Source organism: Protomyctophum parallelum, assembly GCF_964188405.1.
Source record: "Protomyctophum parallelum genome assembly, chromosome: 1".
NCBI lineage: Eukaryota > Metazoa > Chordata > Actinopteri > Myctophiformes > Myctophidae > Protomyctophum > Protomyctophum parallelum.
In genome coordinates this window covers 12,112,418-12,131,605 of record NC_139697.1, presented here as the reverse complement: position 1 = coordinate 12,131,605, position 19,188 = coordinate 12,112,418, and the positions used below count along the sequence as shown (strand labels likewise).

Genomic DNA, 19,188 nt, shown 5'->3' with positions numbered 1-19,188 from the left:
CTCCACTCTCCCGCAGCGCCGCGTGAGCATTAGTCAAAGCGCAAGGTACGGTCACGTCAGAAGGTGTAGTGTGATTGGTGGAGATGATGCTCCATCTCGGAGAAGCTCCATTGTTCTCCGAGATGATGAATTGACGACCATTCAGCTATTCCTTTCTTCTTGCTTTATGTCTTTATGTAATTTCGTTCTTTTTTTTAACGATTGAATGTAGTTCCACTGTTCGGAAACCATTCCCACTCCTCTTCCACTTTCCCCTCCTTCGTCACTCGCTGTCCAGGTGCGGTCTCGTCCGCCCAGAGGTGGGGCAGTGCGTAGGCGGCAGGATGGGATGGTGGGACTCTGAAGAAGAGTGAGACGGAGAAGAACAGAAAGATCCATCCATCCATCCCTCCCTGACACCCACCCCGTGTGAGACCGCCACAGCATTGGCGAAAACACACCACAGGAAAGGAGTGAGAGGGGAAGATGTTCAGTCGATCGGCGATCAGTGGCGGGTGATCGGTCGGTCTGTGTACTGATTAGTGAGATCGGGAGTGGTGATTGGGTCCAGCCCCCCCACCCACACCCACCCCACCCACCCTCACAAACCCCCTCCCCCATCCTCCTCCCCTTGACGAAGAACCCACCCACGACCCCGTCCGGTAACTTCAGAGCAGCAGGACCTGCAGGCAGAGGTGGCCCCCCCTGGCTCTCCACTGTCAGAGGATGATGCAGCAGCGACACAGACGCTGGCCGCCGCCGTGCACCGACGGAGGGGGGGTCACCGGAGCGAAGTAAGCGTGGACCTTGATCTCAGGGAGGTGGGCCTGGAGGAGAGGAGAGGTGGAGAGGAGAGGAGGAGAGGAGAGGAGAGAGTCAGAACGACATTATAGAAAATAGGAGAATCCAAGCTAATAGAAACTGCAGGCTTTCTATTCCTGAAAAGTTGCAATGTGATAATGGAAGCCTTTTTATCGTTCTCACGATAATAATAAAAAAAGAACAAACTGCCTAATGATGTCACTGGAATATCTGGAGAAATATTTAATGGGAATATAACAACGTTTCGGGCTATTAGATCTTCATCGAGTTGTGTTTCCCATTCAATATTTTTCTTGCATTTGAGGACAGTTGGGCGGTAGATTTTCTTCTCTCAATATATTGGGCCCTCGTTTGGTCTTCTCCTACTCAACGTTTTTTGAGGGGCGCTAGCCCCTCCTATGCCCAGCTTTCCGGGTTTGTGTAAACACAAACATTGCCTTGTGATTGGCTGATCACCCCATAGCGATGATTTATTACGGGTGATAGCTATAGTACTCACCATTGTATCTTATATAACAAGGTTGGATGGTCCTCCCTGACAGAGAGACGACAACTGCATTGGCACCTGTTCTTGTATAAAGCCATGCTTGGAGATTGTCCTAAATACATCTCATCATTTCTGAAATGGGACTCTGAACCCTACCACACCAGATCAAGTCATTTCCCAAAATTCAAGGTACCAAAAGTCAAACTAGGGGGTTTTCATGATTCTGAATACATTAGTATTGCACAAAATACACTCCTTGGGCTAAAAATAGCCATAGCCACAAATGTGCTGACCTCATCACATTTGTGCTGATCTCATCACATTTGTCACGACTTCTAATCCAAGGAGTGTTTTTTGTGCAAAACGAATGCTTGGAATGTATTTAGAATCAGGAAAACCCCCTAGTGTCACATGCTACTTAAAGCAAAAGGAGAGTTTGAATTTTTTTACATTTTTGCCTGCCATAGGATGTTAATGGTAGGGTCACAAGAAAATAAATTGCCCGATACTCACATCCGGTCAGCAAGTGGATTCATGAATGTATGTATATAGACAATATTTTAGGCCAATAAAAAAAAGACTATATACCAAATTTCCCACCCTTCAACCCCGGCTGCCGGACTATTGTGATGATTTGATTGGAATGTAATGTATGATGATGTATGACTATGTATGATGATAAGAGCGCCCCTCACTTCACACAAGTGAAGTGAAACAAAATATATAGCTAAAAATCACACCCGTGTGAAGTGAGGGGCGCTAATAAATTAAAGTCCAACTCATGATTAGGTGATGTAATTGTGATGTAAAACAAACGGTGCAAACACAAACATTAAACGCCATTAACAATAAAGAGACAATATGACGTAATGTGGCACATTATGGCGTAAATTGTCTCTTCATTGTCAATGGCGTTTACAAAACAAACATTGAACTAAAGACAGACATTAAACCTGTATATAGGAGGGGCTAGCGCCCCTCAAAAACGACACAGATTCTTAAAACCCCAGTAGTAAGAATGGTGAATGGCCACATGGTATAACCCAGAGTCGAAAAGCACGCACAGCCATTATATTAAATGTCAGGCTCAGGGCAGAAGCAAACAACAATAAAAACCACACACTGGGCCATGCTCCAGGTTTATTACCGCCCTAGAGTGATGTTTGGAGACCAGTGACTCTTCCTCAGACAGAATCTCTAGTCAAGACCATGCTATTATAACCCAGAATCATTGTGAACTGTGCTGGATGGCTAAGGTAATCGAGTAACCGAAATTGCTTCAACTTCATAAAATTGTTCATCGTTAATGTTCATTATAAGATGGCACCATTTCTGTCTACTCGCTCTGTGTCTCAAAGGTGTGCTAAGGACAGTTCAGAAACCTGCTTACCACCAGTGACACCATCGATTCCAAGCTAATAGAAACATACAACCTTTTTCTTTCTGGAAAGTCGGCACACTGACATGGTCCCTGGGAAGGGATCTTGTAGATCTGCTATTTTCAAATGATTATTATTATTATTTTAAACTTGTGAAATAGGACATTTGAGTACTTTCTACTTTTGGTAACTTTAAGTACGGTACACTTTGATAGCAACACTTATGTACTTGTCTTTCACTCAAGCACATTTTGAATTCCTCAACTTTACTTGTAACAGAGAATTTCTACATTGCAGTGTTGCTACTTTTACTTAACTAAAACAAACTTATTTTCCCCACCACTGCTAAATGTATCACAGCCACATCCCAGTGCGACTGTGACCCAGGGTCCGTCGCCATGTTGGCTTATGGCGGACATTTTTGTCAACATTCCACTTTTGCCACAGACATACAAAATTAGTGGACAATAATAGTACCACAATCACATGAATATATAGCCCTGAATGACCATAAAAGGTCATTAACTCTGAGTGTGTTCAAATGGAAACAAATGGACCCTTACAGGTCCATTTGGTTCCATTTGAACACTCTCAGAATTAAGAGGGTCTTTGCAAAAAAAGAATGTTGAGAACCACTGGTACTAGTTGGACTCCTAATGTGACATAGAGTCATAGTTAATAATTGTCATACCTATTCTGAAGAAAACCTGGAGACTTGACATTCAGTAAGTGGGTGTTATGATCAAAATAAGAACATTATAATGGTGAGAAAAACAAAAAATGTGCCACAGACAAGACCAATGACTCTGCCACGGACACATTTTGTCCGTGTACAGACATGTTGGTGACCCCTGCTGTGACCTCTGTGTGTCCTTTCCACTCTCCACTGACCCGGATGCGTTTGATCCCGGCCCTGGTGACCTGCTGGCAGTCGTACAGCTCGATGCGCTCCAGCCGGTGGCAGCTCTTCAGGTGCTCCAGCGTCACGTCGGTGATCAGGGGGCAGTTGTCCAGCTCCACCACCGTGAGGCGCTCCTGGCCGCAAGCGCTGCTGCTCAGGGCCCTGATCCCGTCGTCCGTGATCAGCTCGCAGTGAGACAGCGACTGGACGGGGAGGGGAGACAAACAGGTGTGTAATATAGGCAGAGCGGTGGATTCTCAAAGCAGTTGCTGTTCGTCGGCTAAGACTATGACGAATGTCCGTCGACTACCTATTCTTCACAGTAAGTAGTAGTAAGCCTTGCAGAGCCATGAGGCTCATAGGGGCAGGAGCCCGTCTCCTGTTTCCTTGAGCGTGAGGCAGCTTGATTTACAAGTACACCCCCTGGACGCTAGTATGTCGCAGGGACATATTCTTCACAGAGGAAAACTAAATTAAAACTAAGACTAAATAATATTGACAATTTCGTCAATAAATAAAAACTAGACTAAAATGTTAGGGAGGGACTAGTGGAGAAGAGATCCAGAAGAACTAAAAGACCAGTCGTTTGGTTGTGGTGGGTGTTGCATTCTGAAAATAGCAGATCTACAAGCTCACAACCGGCTATTTTCAGCATGCAAGTGTAAAATCAGGTATTACAACATCACCATTTAATAAATACTTCAATCAATCAAGGCCTGCCTTTTAGTTGACTAAATCAACAGTAGATTTAGTCAACTAAAACTAGACTAAAAGGAAACCATTTCAGATTACTTAAATAGGACTAAAAGTAAACACAATTGTATTCAAAAGACTAGAAAACAAGAATTACTGTCAAAATCAATACCATCTCAAAGTGATTGCCGCAGTGGTGAGCAGAGTGGCTCACCCAGCCAGAGCAAATACCACATAAATAAGTGTGGTATAATAGTCGTTCCGGCAGTTGGCTCGGAATTGAATCAGCCCGAGAGCCAACAGGTACATTTAGTGTCTCCCCTCAGAGAGTGTACAAAATGGAACCATAATGGCATGTGTACACTTTCTGAGTTCAATTAACAGTGCACATTTGACAGATTGCAACTCTCAGACCAGACATACTGTAGCTACTGTAAGCTCTGCTCCGACTCTCCCCCGACGTGAACTGCTGAGCTAATGTTTTGTTTGGAGCAGACAGACAGATGACCTATGATGTGTCTATTTACAGTACACGTGGAGAGAGGAAGGTTGAAATGTCAATAAAGATGAAGTGGAGTCGAGGACAGACATGCTTAATCTGTGGCCCGTGGCGCGACAGTGTTGTAGCCCGATGAAAATAGCAGTTATATAAATACTGCCTTACAATTGAACGACGAGCCAGCTCGTTTATAGCCGCCGCTTCACTTGCTGCTGTGTATGTCAACTATCAACTATTTAACTAGTACCAACGAGGTCAACTACTGGTTTTACTAGTCGACTACTGTAGTTAGTGAAAGCCCTAGTTTAACCCATTCAGGACGAGAACCCCTTTTAGTGTTTTAATCTGCTATTTTTGAGATATGGAACAACATATTTTCAGATGGGGGTCCGCGGCCAAATACAGATAATTCCGGGGGTCCTTGACAGGTTGAGAACCACTGCCATAGGAAACATAGGTTTTTCTTTTAGAATGGGCCTCAGGTCTAAATGGGTTAAAGTAGGTATGGCATTCTTAAAATGATTTATAGGCAGTTGTTATTGTGGTAAATGTATGCATGCAGATGTAGCTAAAGCCGGCATGTTTGCATGAGATCCCGTTCAGTTGCTTGAATTCCCATATTGAGTGTTCTGTTCATTAATGTGCACTGTCCCGTCTGAGTAAATACAAAGAGAGAAAGAAAGCTCTCACCAGGGCTTGCAGGCGAGGGCAGTGAATAGAAAGCTGAACCAGGGTGTTGTCGGTCACCTGAGCAGGAAGCAAAGAGAGCACAGGTTTACATCCGCTGTCCTTTCAGTGATCCACTGTCCATGATGCTCACACCAGGCAGTCACAGCCACAGAACACAACATCACCAATGTCAGCTCAACTCACCAGAATACATTCTTCTAGGTCCATTTTTTCAAGCTCGTGGCAATTCTGCGAAGATAAAACGCAAAGACAACTGAAGTCAAAACCACCGTGAAAACATTTACTTCACCTCAGAGAGACTGGTATGGTAGGATGGACAAAGGGAAGGAAGGAAGGAAGGAGACGACTCACCCTGGCCAAGACAGTGAACCCAGCATCTGTCACATGGGAGCATCGTGCAGCCTCTAGGATCCTGAGAACACACACACACACACACACACACACACACACACACACACACACACGATAACAGTCAAGGAATACGGAAGAAACTGGGAAAACTATTGTGCATTCATGTTGTGTGTGTGCGTGTTACGTGTGTTAGTTGTGGGTCAATGTTCATCAACAGTTAATCAAGGTTAATGTGCCGCAGGCATGGTCAGTAATGTGATATGGGAGGGGTGGGGGGGGAAGCACTGAGGGGTCAACATGGGACAAATGGGGCTGCGGTTTGGCCCAACAGCTGACTATAAATAGAATGGTCTTGTTGTATTAAGCTTAATTTATGCTCCGTCGTATGACGATCTTGCGGGCCCCGAAAATAGCAGACCTACAAGCTCCCAACGCCTTGTATGCCTGCTATTGTCACAGCGACATATAAATCAGAGGCAGTCGGGCCATCAGGTCTATGCGGACAAGCAAAAGCTCGTGCCACGATGGCAGCCATTGTCCTTTAGACTAGAGTGGAATCCTATGGGGAAAAGAAGACATGGAGCCCCTTCTCCCCTCTTCCGTCAAAAGGCTCCATGAATAAAAGAGGCAGTGAAATCCACTAGGAAGCATGTGTGACCTCCTTGTGGTTCAGAGGATATGAGTGATACTGTGACTGTGACTGATGTCACTGTACAGCAGTGTTCTCTCAGCCAGTAACCTCATCATCATGCACTGTCTGCTGGTTAATTAACATTCACCTGGCAGGCAGTCGTCTGTGAGCAGAAAGCACAAATCCCCCAGTTGTTTAAACGGTGCCATAGACGACATTCGGCCACTAGATGTCGAACTTACACAATGTTTGTTATTTCCAAGATTCACATCTAGTCTAGCAATCATGTAGTTTGCAACATTGTTGTAACAATAAACAACCCGTTTAATTTCAAGGACCCCCAGTTTGACCTGCGTTAGTCTACGGACCCCCCATTTAATGTCATTTCTATCTCTGAGACCCCAATTTATATTGCAAAATCAATGTTAATTTAACTCTGGGGGTGTACAAATGGGAGTTACAGACCCATTATGGGTCCAATTGGTTCCTAACTATCATTTAGCTGGAGACCCCCCTGGACCCCCTGGAACTCCACCACACTTTGGGAACCCATGCTAGTGTATGGTATCGGCCGATGTCTGCCTCGTTGACTGCCATCTGCATATCTGCGAATACATAAGTTGACATTGCAGTACCGATGTTTATCTACTGTTTATCTAATTTTGTGCTTGCTCTGTTGGTTGGCTTTGGCTTTCTGAAGCCTACAAGGGCTAAAGATTTGAAACAAAAAATAAATATGTATTTCTTTGCTTTGGTGGAGACATGGTGTAATTCTGGACACAACAATAATAGTATTTTAGTCAAATAAATGTTTGGTTTGAATGAGCAATACAGCCACAGATTTATAGTTTTAATATAAAAATCATGTTGTTTTAATTTTAGTATAAATGGGTTAGGAGTAGATGTCCTTGATCCAGTGTTAATTTTGACCAAGTCTGTTGAATGACACACCGTTAAATTTTAGTCCCATTTAGTAATCTGAAATTGTTTAGTCTTACTTAGTCTAGTTTTAGTCAGCTAAATATAAAAAAATTGTCTAATAGTATTAGTCTAATATTTAGTCTTAGTCAACAAAATTAACACTGCTCTGCATGATGTGTAAATGTAAATGTTATCGATATGACCTTTAACTTTACTGAGAATGTACAAATGTACACGTGTACCCTCCCAGTGTTAGACATGACTCAGGGAAACAGGCTAGAGCCAAATGAATGAAAACTGAGGATTGAACTGTTTGAAGGACAGTACAGCAGGTGAGGTCCATCAACATCCTGATAGGACAGTCAGACACACAGCGGCGCTAGGGGTTGGAACCGCTGTGAAATGGATTGTTGTGGTGTGTGTGCGTGTGCATGTGCGTGTGTGTGTGTGATGGTGTGTCGTGTGTGAGGAGGGTGTGCACGTGTAGGGTTGTGTGCTCACTTGAGTCGTGGACAGTTGAGTCCCAGGGCGGTGAGCGAGGCATCGGTGATGTTGGAGCAGCCAGACACACAGAGGATCTGGAGCTTGTGGCAGCCTCGGCACAGGCTGACCAGACCATCGTCCGTTATCTGCTGTGGACACGCAACACAGCGTTAGGGGTGCAACACCTAATCGATGTAATCAAATAACATAGATAGTTGAAGCCCTACTCCGATGTTTCACTGCAAGTTACATTCCGACAGTAATCACTGCTATAGCAATTTGTCCAGTAAAAGGGGGTCTTCCTCATCTTTCCAGCTCTTTAGCAAACAGAAAGATCATGTTCAGGTTTCTCTCAAATGTCCTGTGTTTACTGGTGCTAGACCCCACAAGAGTGTGTTGCTGGGACACGCATGATAAAGTTTATTTTCTCCTGCTTTGTCTCTCTGGGGGAAAAAAGCCATTTTTGTATGAAAGTCTTGAGACTATTGTGTGGCTTGTGGTTGATTGGGTCCAATATTTAGTTCAGTGACCATGGGGCTAAAGAATTGTTCAGCATCTGAGTTCACGTTCACTCTTCCATTGGAATGAATAAACTCCACCTGCTTCCTGTCTCACAGATATGGGAAGTAAACCGGAGATGGCATGTCTTTCTTTTTTTGTGTTTGTGTCTTGGGTTAAAATCTGCTGCTGAGCCAATCAAATGAAGCTTTGAGAAACTGACCCTGGAACAGGAAATGTTCATATCACCTTCTGGAAAAAGGAAAACGGTTACGGTATGCACAGAGACTTTTGATAGTGTCCCAGTCCTCTTTATTAGTTTTTTGGTCAATTTCACTTGTTTATCTTGTATCCTGTATGAGTTCTATCTCGTGTTAGGAGTAATAAAATAATAACAAGTGGGTTTTTACAACAACTCATTTTTTAACAAAGTTACAAAGTGCTAACACATAAACACCTACGGCCATTACACCTTGGCAGTGTGAAAGCACACTCTGCACATTTTTGCACGTACGAGGTAAATCTGTATCGTAAGGAAGGTACCCCTGGGGTTTCGTTTGTTCTATTTTGGATTTTTGCAACACCTGCACAATGTTGTAGAAAACTTCCATTCTGCAGTTGCTTCGTCTGAACCTTGTTGCTTAGCATCTGTAACGTGCCACTATATTATGGACGTTACAGATGCCAAAAAAAAGAGGAGCGCAAACAAAATAAGCCCAATGTTGTCCCACGCTCACTCAAGTTCAAATGGTTTTTTAAATGATGGAAATGCAACGGGAGTCGGGACACATGGCTTGAAGGCATGAAAGCAGACTGCGTTTGAAGTCTAAAATGAATGTATCTGTGTACGAAGTACACAACAAAACCCTGAGTTCTCATTTTACTACCACTGTGTACAATATAACACATGCGATCTGGAACTTATTCTAATGAATTCAAGTTTATTTGAACACATCTGTATTCTGTATGGAAGAGTGTTAGACCCGAGGCCGATTAAATCTGTATGGAAGAGTGTGACCAGAGTGTGAAAAAAGGCCTTTGAAATCCTAAATTTCATCCTAGTTTTGAAAAACAACTCACGATACGATTTGAATCACGATAGACTAGGTTCACCATACGATTTCGTTTAAATGAAGTACATTTCCAGACGAATGATTGAGAAATCGATATACTTTTTATTAGTATTTCTCTCACAAAGATCCTGTATTTTCTTCTTTTTTGGGGGGGGGGATTATTTTGCAATTTGCGATACATTTATTAAATTGATTTAAATTGTCACAAGTTTGAATCAATTACGATAAATCGTTTCATATAAGTAACATGTGCAGTGACAGCGTTCTCCGTCGGTTGGAAAACCTCATATTAATGTAGAACACTCAACAACAAAATAGAGTTTAGGTGGTTAAAGTCAAATAAGAGCAGTACTTGAAGTACACAACGGTAGTTCCAGCATCAGTCTATGTATTATTATCTAAAGCTGGGCAGAACATCAAGGTTCCTGGTTGTTTTTTAGGATTGACTGCCTGCCTAGATGTGTTCCAACACCCCCTCAGGTCTTCTACTGCTGACCTGGCAATGGCAGATAAAAAACACGGTGACGCAGCATTCTGCTTCTACGGCTTCAAAAAACTCCAATTACACCTGAAACAGGCAGCCTCTATAGATACCTTTAAAGCACAGCTCAAGACCTATTTCTGCACTCTCGCTTTTAGTTGATTCTTAATTAAGTTTTGCTTGCTGTTTTGCTTATTGTTTTATTATTTTTTCTTTATTGCTCTGTAAAGCCCTTTGGACTGCATTTCATGTCATGAAAGGTGCTATAAAAATATCAGATTTTGCACAGTTTTGAGTGTGCGGATCCGTTCTGAATGTTTTCATGAAAGGTGCAGTCAGTGTACTGTATCTCCCTCACACCCTTCCGTTGCAGTCCTCCCAGAATGCACCCTGATCCTACCGTGCATGACTGCATGTTGATGGTGGTGAGTTCAGGGCAGTGCTTCTGCAGGTGTTTCAACGCTCCGTCGTCCAACTGAAACAAACCAATGACACACAGCTCACACTCAAATCCTGTCACATGTCATAACATAACACAACACTCAACACACACGCGCACACACGCGCGCGCGCGCAAGCGTGCGTGCGTGTATGTGTGTGTGTGTGTGTGTTACCAAGTATAGTAGGGGCGACTGTGGCTCAAGAGGTAGAGCAGGTCGTCCAATGATCCATGGGTCGGCGGTTCGAATCCCGGCTCCTCCTGTCTACATGTCGAAGTGTCCTTGGGCAAGACACTGAACCCCAAATTGCTCCCGATGTGCTGGTTGGTACCTTGCATGGCTTCCGCCGCGATCGGTGTATGAATGGGTGAATGTAATGCACAATCTATGTAAAGCGCCTTGGATAAAGGCGCTATATAAATGCACCATTTACCATTTATAGTAGAATATGAGAAATAGACATTGTGAGGACAATTTCCCTGGCCTTCACAAGAGAAAGCTGTTGTTTTATGGTTGAACAGTTGAGCAGTTACCTGTGTGCATCCTCTGAGGAACAGGGCGCGTAGTCCAGCGCAGCCTCTGGCCAGAGCCTCGATGCCGTCGCGAGTGACCTGGTCACACCAGGATAGGTTCAACATCTCCAGCATCCTGCAGCCATCGCTGACCCACACACACACACACACACACACACACACACACACACACACACACACACACGCACACGCACACACACATTCCTTTTTTTTAAACAGCTTGTGATTTTTTAAAAATAGAGCTTATTGTTTTGTACATTTGGGTACCGGGGAGTTTGATTGATCGAATACTTTATTAGTCAGAAATGCAAACGGCACAAGTAAGACATTAAGGCCCCAAAAAGTCCTGGGGACTCCATTGTGGTCCTTCTACGTACATACGAGACACCAAATATATCTTTTTGGTCTCGAGTGAAAGACCGTGTTTACCTGAGGGCCTTGAGGGAGTGGTTGGTGACAGACACACAGGAGGTGAGGTCCAGCTGTTTGAGTTTGGAGCAGAACTTGCTGAGGCTGAGGCACGTGCTGTCAGTGATCTTGGTGCAGCCGTTCAAGTTCAGCACCTCGATGTTCCTGCAGTTCTGGGCAAACGTCCTGGAAGACAAAGAGTTGAGACAGTGACAGCTCAGGGAGGGAAGTCACTATACGGCCTGTCACGCCGCTGTCACCTGATGGATGAGGTGTGGGAGTCGGGTGCAGGGCTCGTTCGGCAGCCAGTGAAGTGAACACAGTCATTACGGATCACCGCCTATAGAAGCCTGTCAGGGTTTCCCTACACAGTCAGCCACCGATACGTTGTCATTTATTTATTGATTGATGATTACATTGATTTGCGATTGCATTAAGGCGTTCGATTACACCAGGGTGGGGACTTTAGCACTAGTCACCACCAGTCAAATGCAGGCAAAGTAAAGATTGACTGGAGCTTGTAGGTTTTGCCCAAAACTGTCAGCCACTTTGGCATGATATCAAAACCATGGTTTGTGAATACAAATATTTCTCTCCTACAGTATATATTTCTTAAAATTATTAAACTGTCACCTTCAAACAGCAGCTAATGGTCCCAGGGTAGATCTCTCCAGGGGGAGCCTATTATCGTTCTGCGCAATTGATGAAGACGAACTCCGCAAAACCATATCACAGATGACATCATCCTCCTGTTCATTGGATACAATTCCCACCACCTTTCTCAAAGAGGTCTTAGACAGTGTGATTGGAGATATCTAAAAATTGTAAACAGCTCTCTACAATCAGGCGTCTTCCCAGACTCACTGAAGACTGCTGTAGTTAGGCCCCTACTCAAGAAACACAATCTTGATCCCGCTGTTTTGGGTAACTATCGACCCATTTCAAATCTACCCTTTCTGGGCAAGGTTTTAGAAAAATGCATCTTCCATCAATTGGATGTGTTTCTACAGAACAATAATGTCCACAACAAATTCCAATCTGGCTTTAGGAAAGGTCACAGCACAGAAACTGCACTTGTAAAAGTAATGAATGATCTTAGGGTGTCTGCTGACAAGAAACATGTATCCGTTCTCTTACTTCTAGATCTAACGGCTGCATTTGACACGATTGATCATTCAATTTTAATACAGCGTCTGGAGCACTGGATAGGCCTGTCTGGTACGGCCCTGTCCTGGTTTTCCTCCTACCTATCAAACAGAAGTTACTTTGTCAATCTAGCCGAGTTTGACTCAGACAAACACAACATCAGTTCTGGTATTCCACAGGGCTCGATTCTTGGCCCTCTGCTTTTCTCCTTGTACATACTGCCATTGGGCGAACTCATTACCAATCACCACTCTCTGTGGCTCCAGATGATCCCTGTGCTTTTGACCCGCTGTTGACCTGTCTGTCTAGCATCAAATGTTGGATGAGTGAGAACTTTCTCAAGCTAAATGAGGATAAGACAGAAGTTCTCATAATCGGTTCTAGTGAGCAGAAAGAATCAATAATAAGCAGACTTGGCAACCTGACTGTAGAAAGTAACAGTACAGTAAAGAACCTGGGGGTTATTATTGATTCTGAATTGAATTTTAATTCACACATTAATCATGTTACCAAGATTGCCTTTTTTCACCTTAGAAATATTGCACGAATCAGAGCCTATTTGTCCTTGGACGATGCAAAAACGCTAATCCACGCCTTTGTTTTTTCTCGGCTTGATTACTGCAATGCACTTTTTTCAGGACTGCCTAAGAAAAAAACAGATTACAACTTGTCCAAAATGCAGCAGCAAGAGTTTTAACTAGAACTAAGATGAGAGAACATTTTACTCCAGTTTTGGCATCACTGCACTGGCTTCCGGTTGTTTTTAGGATTGATTTTAAAATTATTTTACTTGTCTATAAAGCTCTCAATGGTCTCGCACCTTCCTACCTACATGACTGCCTGCCTAAATATTTCCCAAACCGCCCCCTAAGGTCTTCCACTGCTGGCCTGCTCGCTTTGCCTAAAAAAATGCCAACTAAAAAATACGGGGAAGCAGCTTTTTGCTTCTACGGGCCGTCGGCATGGAACAAGCTCCCACTGTACCTTCGTCAGGCAGCCTCTGTAGACATTTTTAAAGCTCAGCTCAAGACCCACTTCTACAACATTGCTTTTAATTGATCTTTTATTTTTTATTTTTTGTTATTCATGTCCTCACTGTATTGCATTACTGCTTGTTTTTTAATGTCGTTGCCTTGCTTTTCTTTTATTCTCCATTGTTCTGTAAAGCACTTTGAGCTGCATTTCATGTCATGAAAGGTGCTATACAAATAAAGTTTTATTATTATTATTATTATTATTATCAAATGTAAATATCAAACATATGAGACAGTCTAATTTCCCAACAGGAATTCCATGTTTTTAATTCAGTCTGACCAAAAATCTAGTGTCAACAAAATTTTAAATACGGTAGGCTATAATGTTGGTTTCACTAGTGTTCTTGGGTGTCCTTATATTTGAGGTCAAAGCTAGCCCCTTTTCTTTTTTTACGGTTAATAGTTTTTTCCTCCTGTTCTGTACCCTTTTGTACTCTTTTTGTGTCCTTGTAAAGTTGCTTTGTGTTCTGTATGAGGACTATGGATGATTTGCATTCTTGCTGAATCAGGTGCATTTTCACTACAATGTGTATGTAATTTTCATCAATATGCGCTGTCCAAATAAACATAGAAATGATCTATCTCCCGCCATCACCCTAACAAATGCAACGCTGCCTACTTTGAGTTGAATGGTACAAGAGGGTGGCAAATGTAAAGAATTATGCCACTGTGTGCTTTTGTGAATTACACTTAAAAATGTTGGACTCCATCGACCACTGTGGACAACGATCAAGGTTCGAGTTTGTCTCGACGGAACACTGGGTATCATCATGTAATGCATTACGTATTGACATTATATCACCGTTTAGCATGCCAGGATCTATGGAATATGCTTAATCAATAATAATAAACATCCCTACACGTCTGAGCCCCAAGAATGTGACAACATCCATCCATCACACAGCCGACCGTGTTAAAGTGAAAAATGCCTCGTCACTATCAATATTTCCACACCATTGATGCGCTAGGCCACACATGTGTATGGTGTACAACTACAGTACTAGCACTGTAGCTAAATCTGTCAATGGAAAAATAGTTTATATCAGAAGACATCTTAGTTACAACTTACAAGTCTTGTTTTATTGGTCATAAGAGCCTGTAGAAATGCAATCTGAAAACTCATCGTTTTGAAAGTGTTTTGAAATAATAACTAAAAACTAAATGTAGGAAACTAAAAACAAAGCGACTCATAGAAATGTGTCCCCGATCCACAAATGGGTCCCGACCCAGTGCTTGGGAACCAGTGCTCTAGGAGGTGGTGATGCCTTAAAGGACCACTTCAGCAATGTTCAACCCATCTTCATATAGGTCCTCACTAATAATCATGAAAAAATGGCACTGTGTCTCATAGGAGGGCTGTGGGCAGTTCATAAACTGTCTTCCAGTGACATCATCGATGGGGAATACAAGCTAATAGAAACGGCAGGCTTTCTAGTCCTGAAAAGTCATCGTTCTCACGATAATGACAATCTAAACATTTTTGTAAATTGTAAATTGTTTAAAAGAAAATCTGCCTAATGATGACGTCACTGGAAGACGGTTTCTAAACTGCCCACAGCCCTCCTAAGAGACACAGACTGAGTAGAAAGTTTTTATCATGATTATTAGTGAGGACCTATTATATGAAGATGGGTTAAAAAGTGGTGAAGTGGTCCTTTAATATCATTAATATCATTTGATATCATGAGGAGAGGTAAGTTTGGTACATGTCCTGATGAAGATCTGATTGGTCGAAACGTTGACGCAATAAAAATACAGCTGTGCTTTTTCAGTATCTCCAGACTGTGTGCAGATTCTACTTTCTTTCGAGAAGTGCGTTAGACACAGAGTCTGACACAGACGGGTGGTATAAGGTAGGTTCTGCCGACGAGCACAGAGCTCAAACCATAGTTATACTCCAGCTGCTACGAGAACAACCCGAACCGTACATAACAAGACAGTCACAGACTGCAACAGAAACAATAGCTACTGTATCAGGCCCTGCAGGCTGCCAATTAACACGTCATATCATAATTGTACACAATAATTACTATAAGTGCTGCTTAAAAATAAAGGTTATAAGGTTAGATACTAACAACCATAAAACTAATGACACCAGCATGCATTGAGAGAGGGAGGAAGAGGTGCTCACTTCATGGACGCGTCTCCCACGCTGAGACAGCCCCTCAGGCTGAGCTGCCTCAGGAAGCCTCCACAGCGCTTGGAAATGTTCTCCACCACACGCCCCTGTACGGGACACAGAGACAGAGTCAGACACACCACACGCTCCTGTACAGGACACAGAGACACAGAGACAGAGTCAGACACACCACGCGCCCCTGTACAGGACACAGAGACAGAGTCAGACACACCACGCGCCCCTGTACAGGACACAGAGACAGAGTCAGACACACCACGCGCCCCTGTACAGGACACAGAGACAGAGTCAGACACACCACGCGCCCCTGTACAGGACACAGAGACAGAGTCAGACACACCACGCGCCCCTGTACAGGACACAGAGACACAGAGACAGACACACCACACGCCGCGACACGCTCCTGTACGGGACACAGAGACAGAGTCAGACACACCACGCGGCACGCGCCCCTGTACAGGACACAGAGACAGAGTCAGAGTCAGACACACCACACGCTCCTGTACGGGACACAGAGACACAGAGTCAGACACACCACACGCCGCGACACGCTCCTGTACGGGACACAGAGACAGAGTCAGACACACCACGCACCCCTGTACAGGACACAGAGACAGAGTCAGAGTCAGACACACCACACGCTCCTGTACAGGACACAGAGACACAGAGTCAGACACACCACACGCCGCGACACGCTCCTGTACAGGACACAGAGACACAGAGTCAGACACACCACACGCCGCGACACGCTCCTGTACGGGACACAGAGACACAGAGTCAGACACACCACGCGCCCCTGTACAGGACACAGAGACAGAGTCAGACACACCACGCGCCCCTGTACAGGACACAGAGACAGAGTCAGACACACCACACGCCCCTGTACTGTATGTACGGGACACAGAGACAGAATCAGGGCACAGACAGACAGACAGTCTCTCTCTCTCTCTCTGACAGACAGACAGACAGACAGACAGACAGATCCTCTCCTAATGGTCCGATTCAATTAACAGTTCCCTTTTTCACGATTCCAATAGGCAGATTCAAAATGGACCCTTACTGGACTGTAACTGGAGTGTGCGAATGGAACCAAATGGACCCGTTCCATCTGTACCCTCTCAGACTAGTCCATTAGCAGACGTGGAAGTCCACATATGAGCTCTGACAGTGTGATGAAAACCGGAAACGGTTCCAAATTGTGATGGAACCATTTCTGGTTCCTCAATTGTTTGATCCAGTTTCCGGGTGTGTCAACCCTAAGGCAGACGGACAGAGTCAAAGGCAAAGAGACACAGATGGAGACAGAGAAATGTAGAGTCAGAGACCGGTCAGAGAGAGTCAAAGTCTGAAGGACATATCTTCCACCCAAGCGCTTAAGGGGCAGCCGCCCAATTAGCGTTGCTATTTTCCAACCGACAGCAGCTGTAATTTCTATGCCCAACGCCCACATTGTTTACATACCAAATGATCTTCTGTGCGCCTAACTAGCGCCCATGGGCATGCTGGATCTTAAAATGAGGAAATGCTATCTTACACACATGCACACGCACACACAGAATAGTCAAAACCCCATTGCACTTAGACTAGCTCCATATTTTGCAGATATTTCTGATTTTATTCTTCATTAATCCTATACACATTCCTATACACATTCAAAAAGGTTGCTGCTTCTATGCGTCTCCAAAGATGAGCAGTGAGGGGCGAACGAGAGGGGCCGTGCACTAGGCAAGTTCCTAGCACACTTTATTGCTGATAGAATATGTTGAAATATCTATTAGCCTCCTCTCCTGGCATTCTGTACCTGTCTCTCTGTAGCTACTGTACAGTATGCAAAACCATCAGCAAAATCAAATTGGGGCTCCGAGGGCATGCAGAGCACGCTACCATTACATGTTTCAACGTGCCGTTTAAAGTGGGAGTGGAAAGACATTTTAGTATAAGTTTGGGAGTCAGTCTGTACTGAAGCGCATTTAGTGACCTGCTCCAATATTTGGAGTGAATTCAAGTGGAAACTTGTACCTCTAGATCCCCCCCCCCCCCCCCCCCCCGCCCCCCACATAACAGTGAAAATAGGCACTCTATGTACAGGTACTAGTAACTGTGCTTTTAGCTATAGGATTTAGAAGGCATTTGTGGAATCGTCCTCATGTTTTAATGTGTGTGATATAGCAAGCCACCTCCCCCAGAGAGCACACCACATTATAACACAAACAACAACACCCATTAGTGAACTGATGAGCCAAGTACATCTGGTAATCATACTGTACACGTTGTGGGCACAGAGCGTGAAAATGACAACTGCGCTTGGTTGTAAACTAACTAACAATGATAATTCTGCTGCACCACCACCTATAGTACCATTTAGCGCTGGGTGTGAAATAGTGCCAAAAGAGTCAGAGACAAAAACACGAGGACACAGAAAGTCACAGACAATAGAGCCAGTCAGAGACAACCTCAGTGGGTAATCGACAGTAACAAGAAGATTGACAGAACTGATCTGTGCTATATATACTCTATTAAAACAGAATTATATTTAACCCATTACAACAGGGAAAGCATCTGTGCCATTTTAGATTTGAACTATATATATATATATATATATATATATATATATATATATATATATATATATATATAGCAACATACGTTAAAAAGATAATAAAAAAACACTGGTTCACAAAAATAGCTTCGAGCTTGTAGCTATTTTTGAACATTTTCTAAAAAAATATTGAAAGTCTTTTGTTTAAACACAAATCTTTTCTGTTGAGGTCCCTGGCGTAAAACATTTTAAGATGGGGGGGGGGGGGGGGGTCCGTGACCAAATACACATATATTTGGGGGTCCTTGACACGAATACGTTTAAGAACTACTGCTTTAGAAGGACTTTGTAGAATCGCCCTCTGGTCTTAATGGGTTAATCTGTTTCTGTGCCAATAAATAATCCTTGTTGAGGTGAATCTGATACAGTCAGACACAAAGAGAAAGATGGAGAGAGAGAGAGAGAGAGAGAGAGACAGAGAGAGAGAGAGATAGAGAGAGAGAGAGAGAGAGAGAGAGAGAGAGAGAGAGAGAGAGAGAGAGAGAGAGAGAGAGAGACAGAAAGAGAGATCGAGAGAGAGAGAGAGAGAGAGAGAGAGAGAGAGAGGGAGAGATCGAGAGAGAGAGTGTCTGATACAGTCAGACAGTCAGACACAAAGAGAAAGAGGGAGACAGAGAGAGAGAGAGAGAGAGAGAGGGGGGGGTAGCAGACTGCAGAAAGAGAGGAGACAGAGGAAGAGAGGAATCCTGACATGACCTGGGTTACTACGAGGCTAAGCTGTGACGTCTCTCTCTCTCTCTCTCTCTCTCTCTCTCTCACACACACACACACACACACACACACACACAATCACTCTTGCATAAACACACACGTTCACACACACGGAACACACATTTCTTTGAAATCTCACAATGACCCACATTCTCTCTCTCTCTCTCTCTCTCTCTCACCTCGATGTCTGTCTGAAAGTTGAAAAGGTCGATCTTCTGCCAGTTGCTGCCATCTAGGGCCAAGACATTCCATGCCTGAGAGAAAGTGAGAGAGAGAGAGAGAGAGAGAGAGA

General features: G+C 43.8%; 1 protein-coding gene across 4 annotated transcripts in view; it reads right to left on the bottom strand.

The window, feature by feature from the left end:
* Positions 1-627: 627 nt before the first annotated feature.
* fbxl2 (F-box and leucine-rich repeat protein 2) overlaps positions 628-19,188 on the bottom strand; it is a 47,946-nt gene continuing 29,385 nt past the window's right edge. For 2 of the 4 annotated variants that reach the window (XM_083768526.1, XM_083768529.1), the window contains 11 exons: positions 19,076-19,150; positions 15,581-15,675; positions 11,291-11,455; positions 10,862-10,988; positions 10,289-10,363; positions 7,855-7,985; positions 5,802-5,862; positions 5,634-5,678; positions 5,451-5,507; positions 3,559-3,771; positions 628-806 (listed from right to left, as the gene is read on the bottom strand). In XM_083768526.1, the coding sequence (XP_083624652.1) occupies positions 699-806; positions 3,559-3,771; positions 5,451-5,507; positions 5,634-5,678; positions 5,802-5,862; positions 7,855-7,985; positions 10,289-10,363; positions 10,862-10,988; positions 11,291-11,455; positions 15,581-15,675; positions 19,076-19,150 (1,152 nt within the window). In that variant the 3' untranslated portion in view covers positions 628-698. The remainder of the gene's footprint in view (positions 807-3,558; positions 3,772-5,450; positions 5,508-5,633; positions 5,679-5,801; positions 5,863-7,854; positions 7,986-10,288; positions 10,364-10,861; positions 10,989-11,290; positions 11,456-15,580; positions 15,676-19,075; positions 19,151-19,188) is intronic. The other 2 variants (XM_083768527.1, XM_083768528.1) reach the window with 2 other exon arrangements.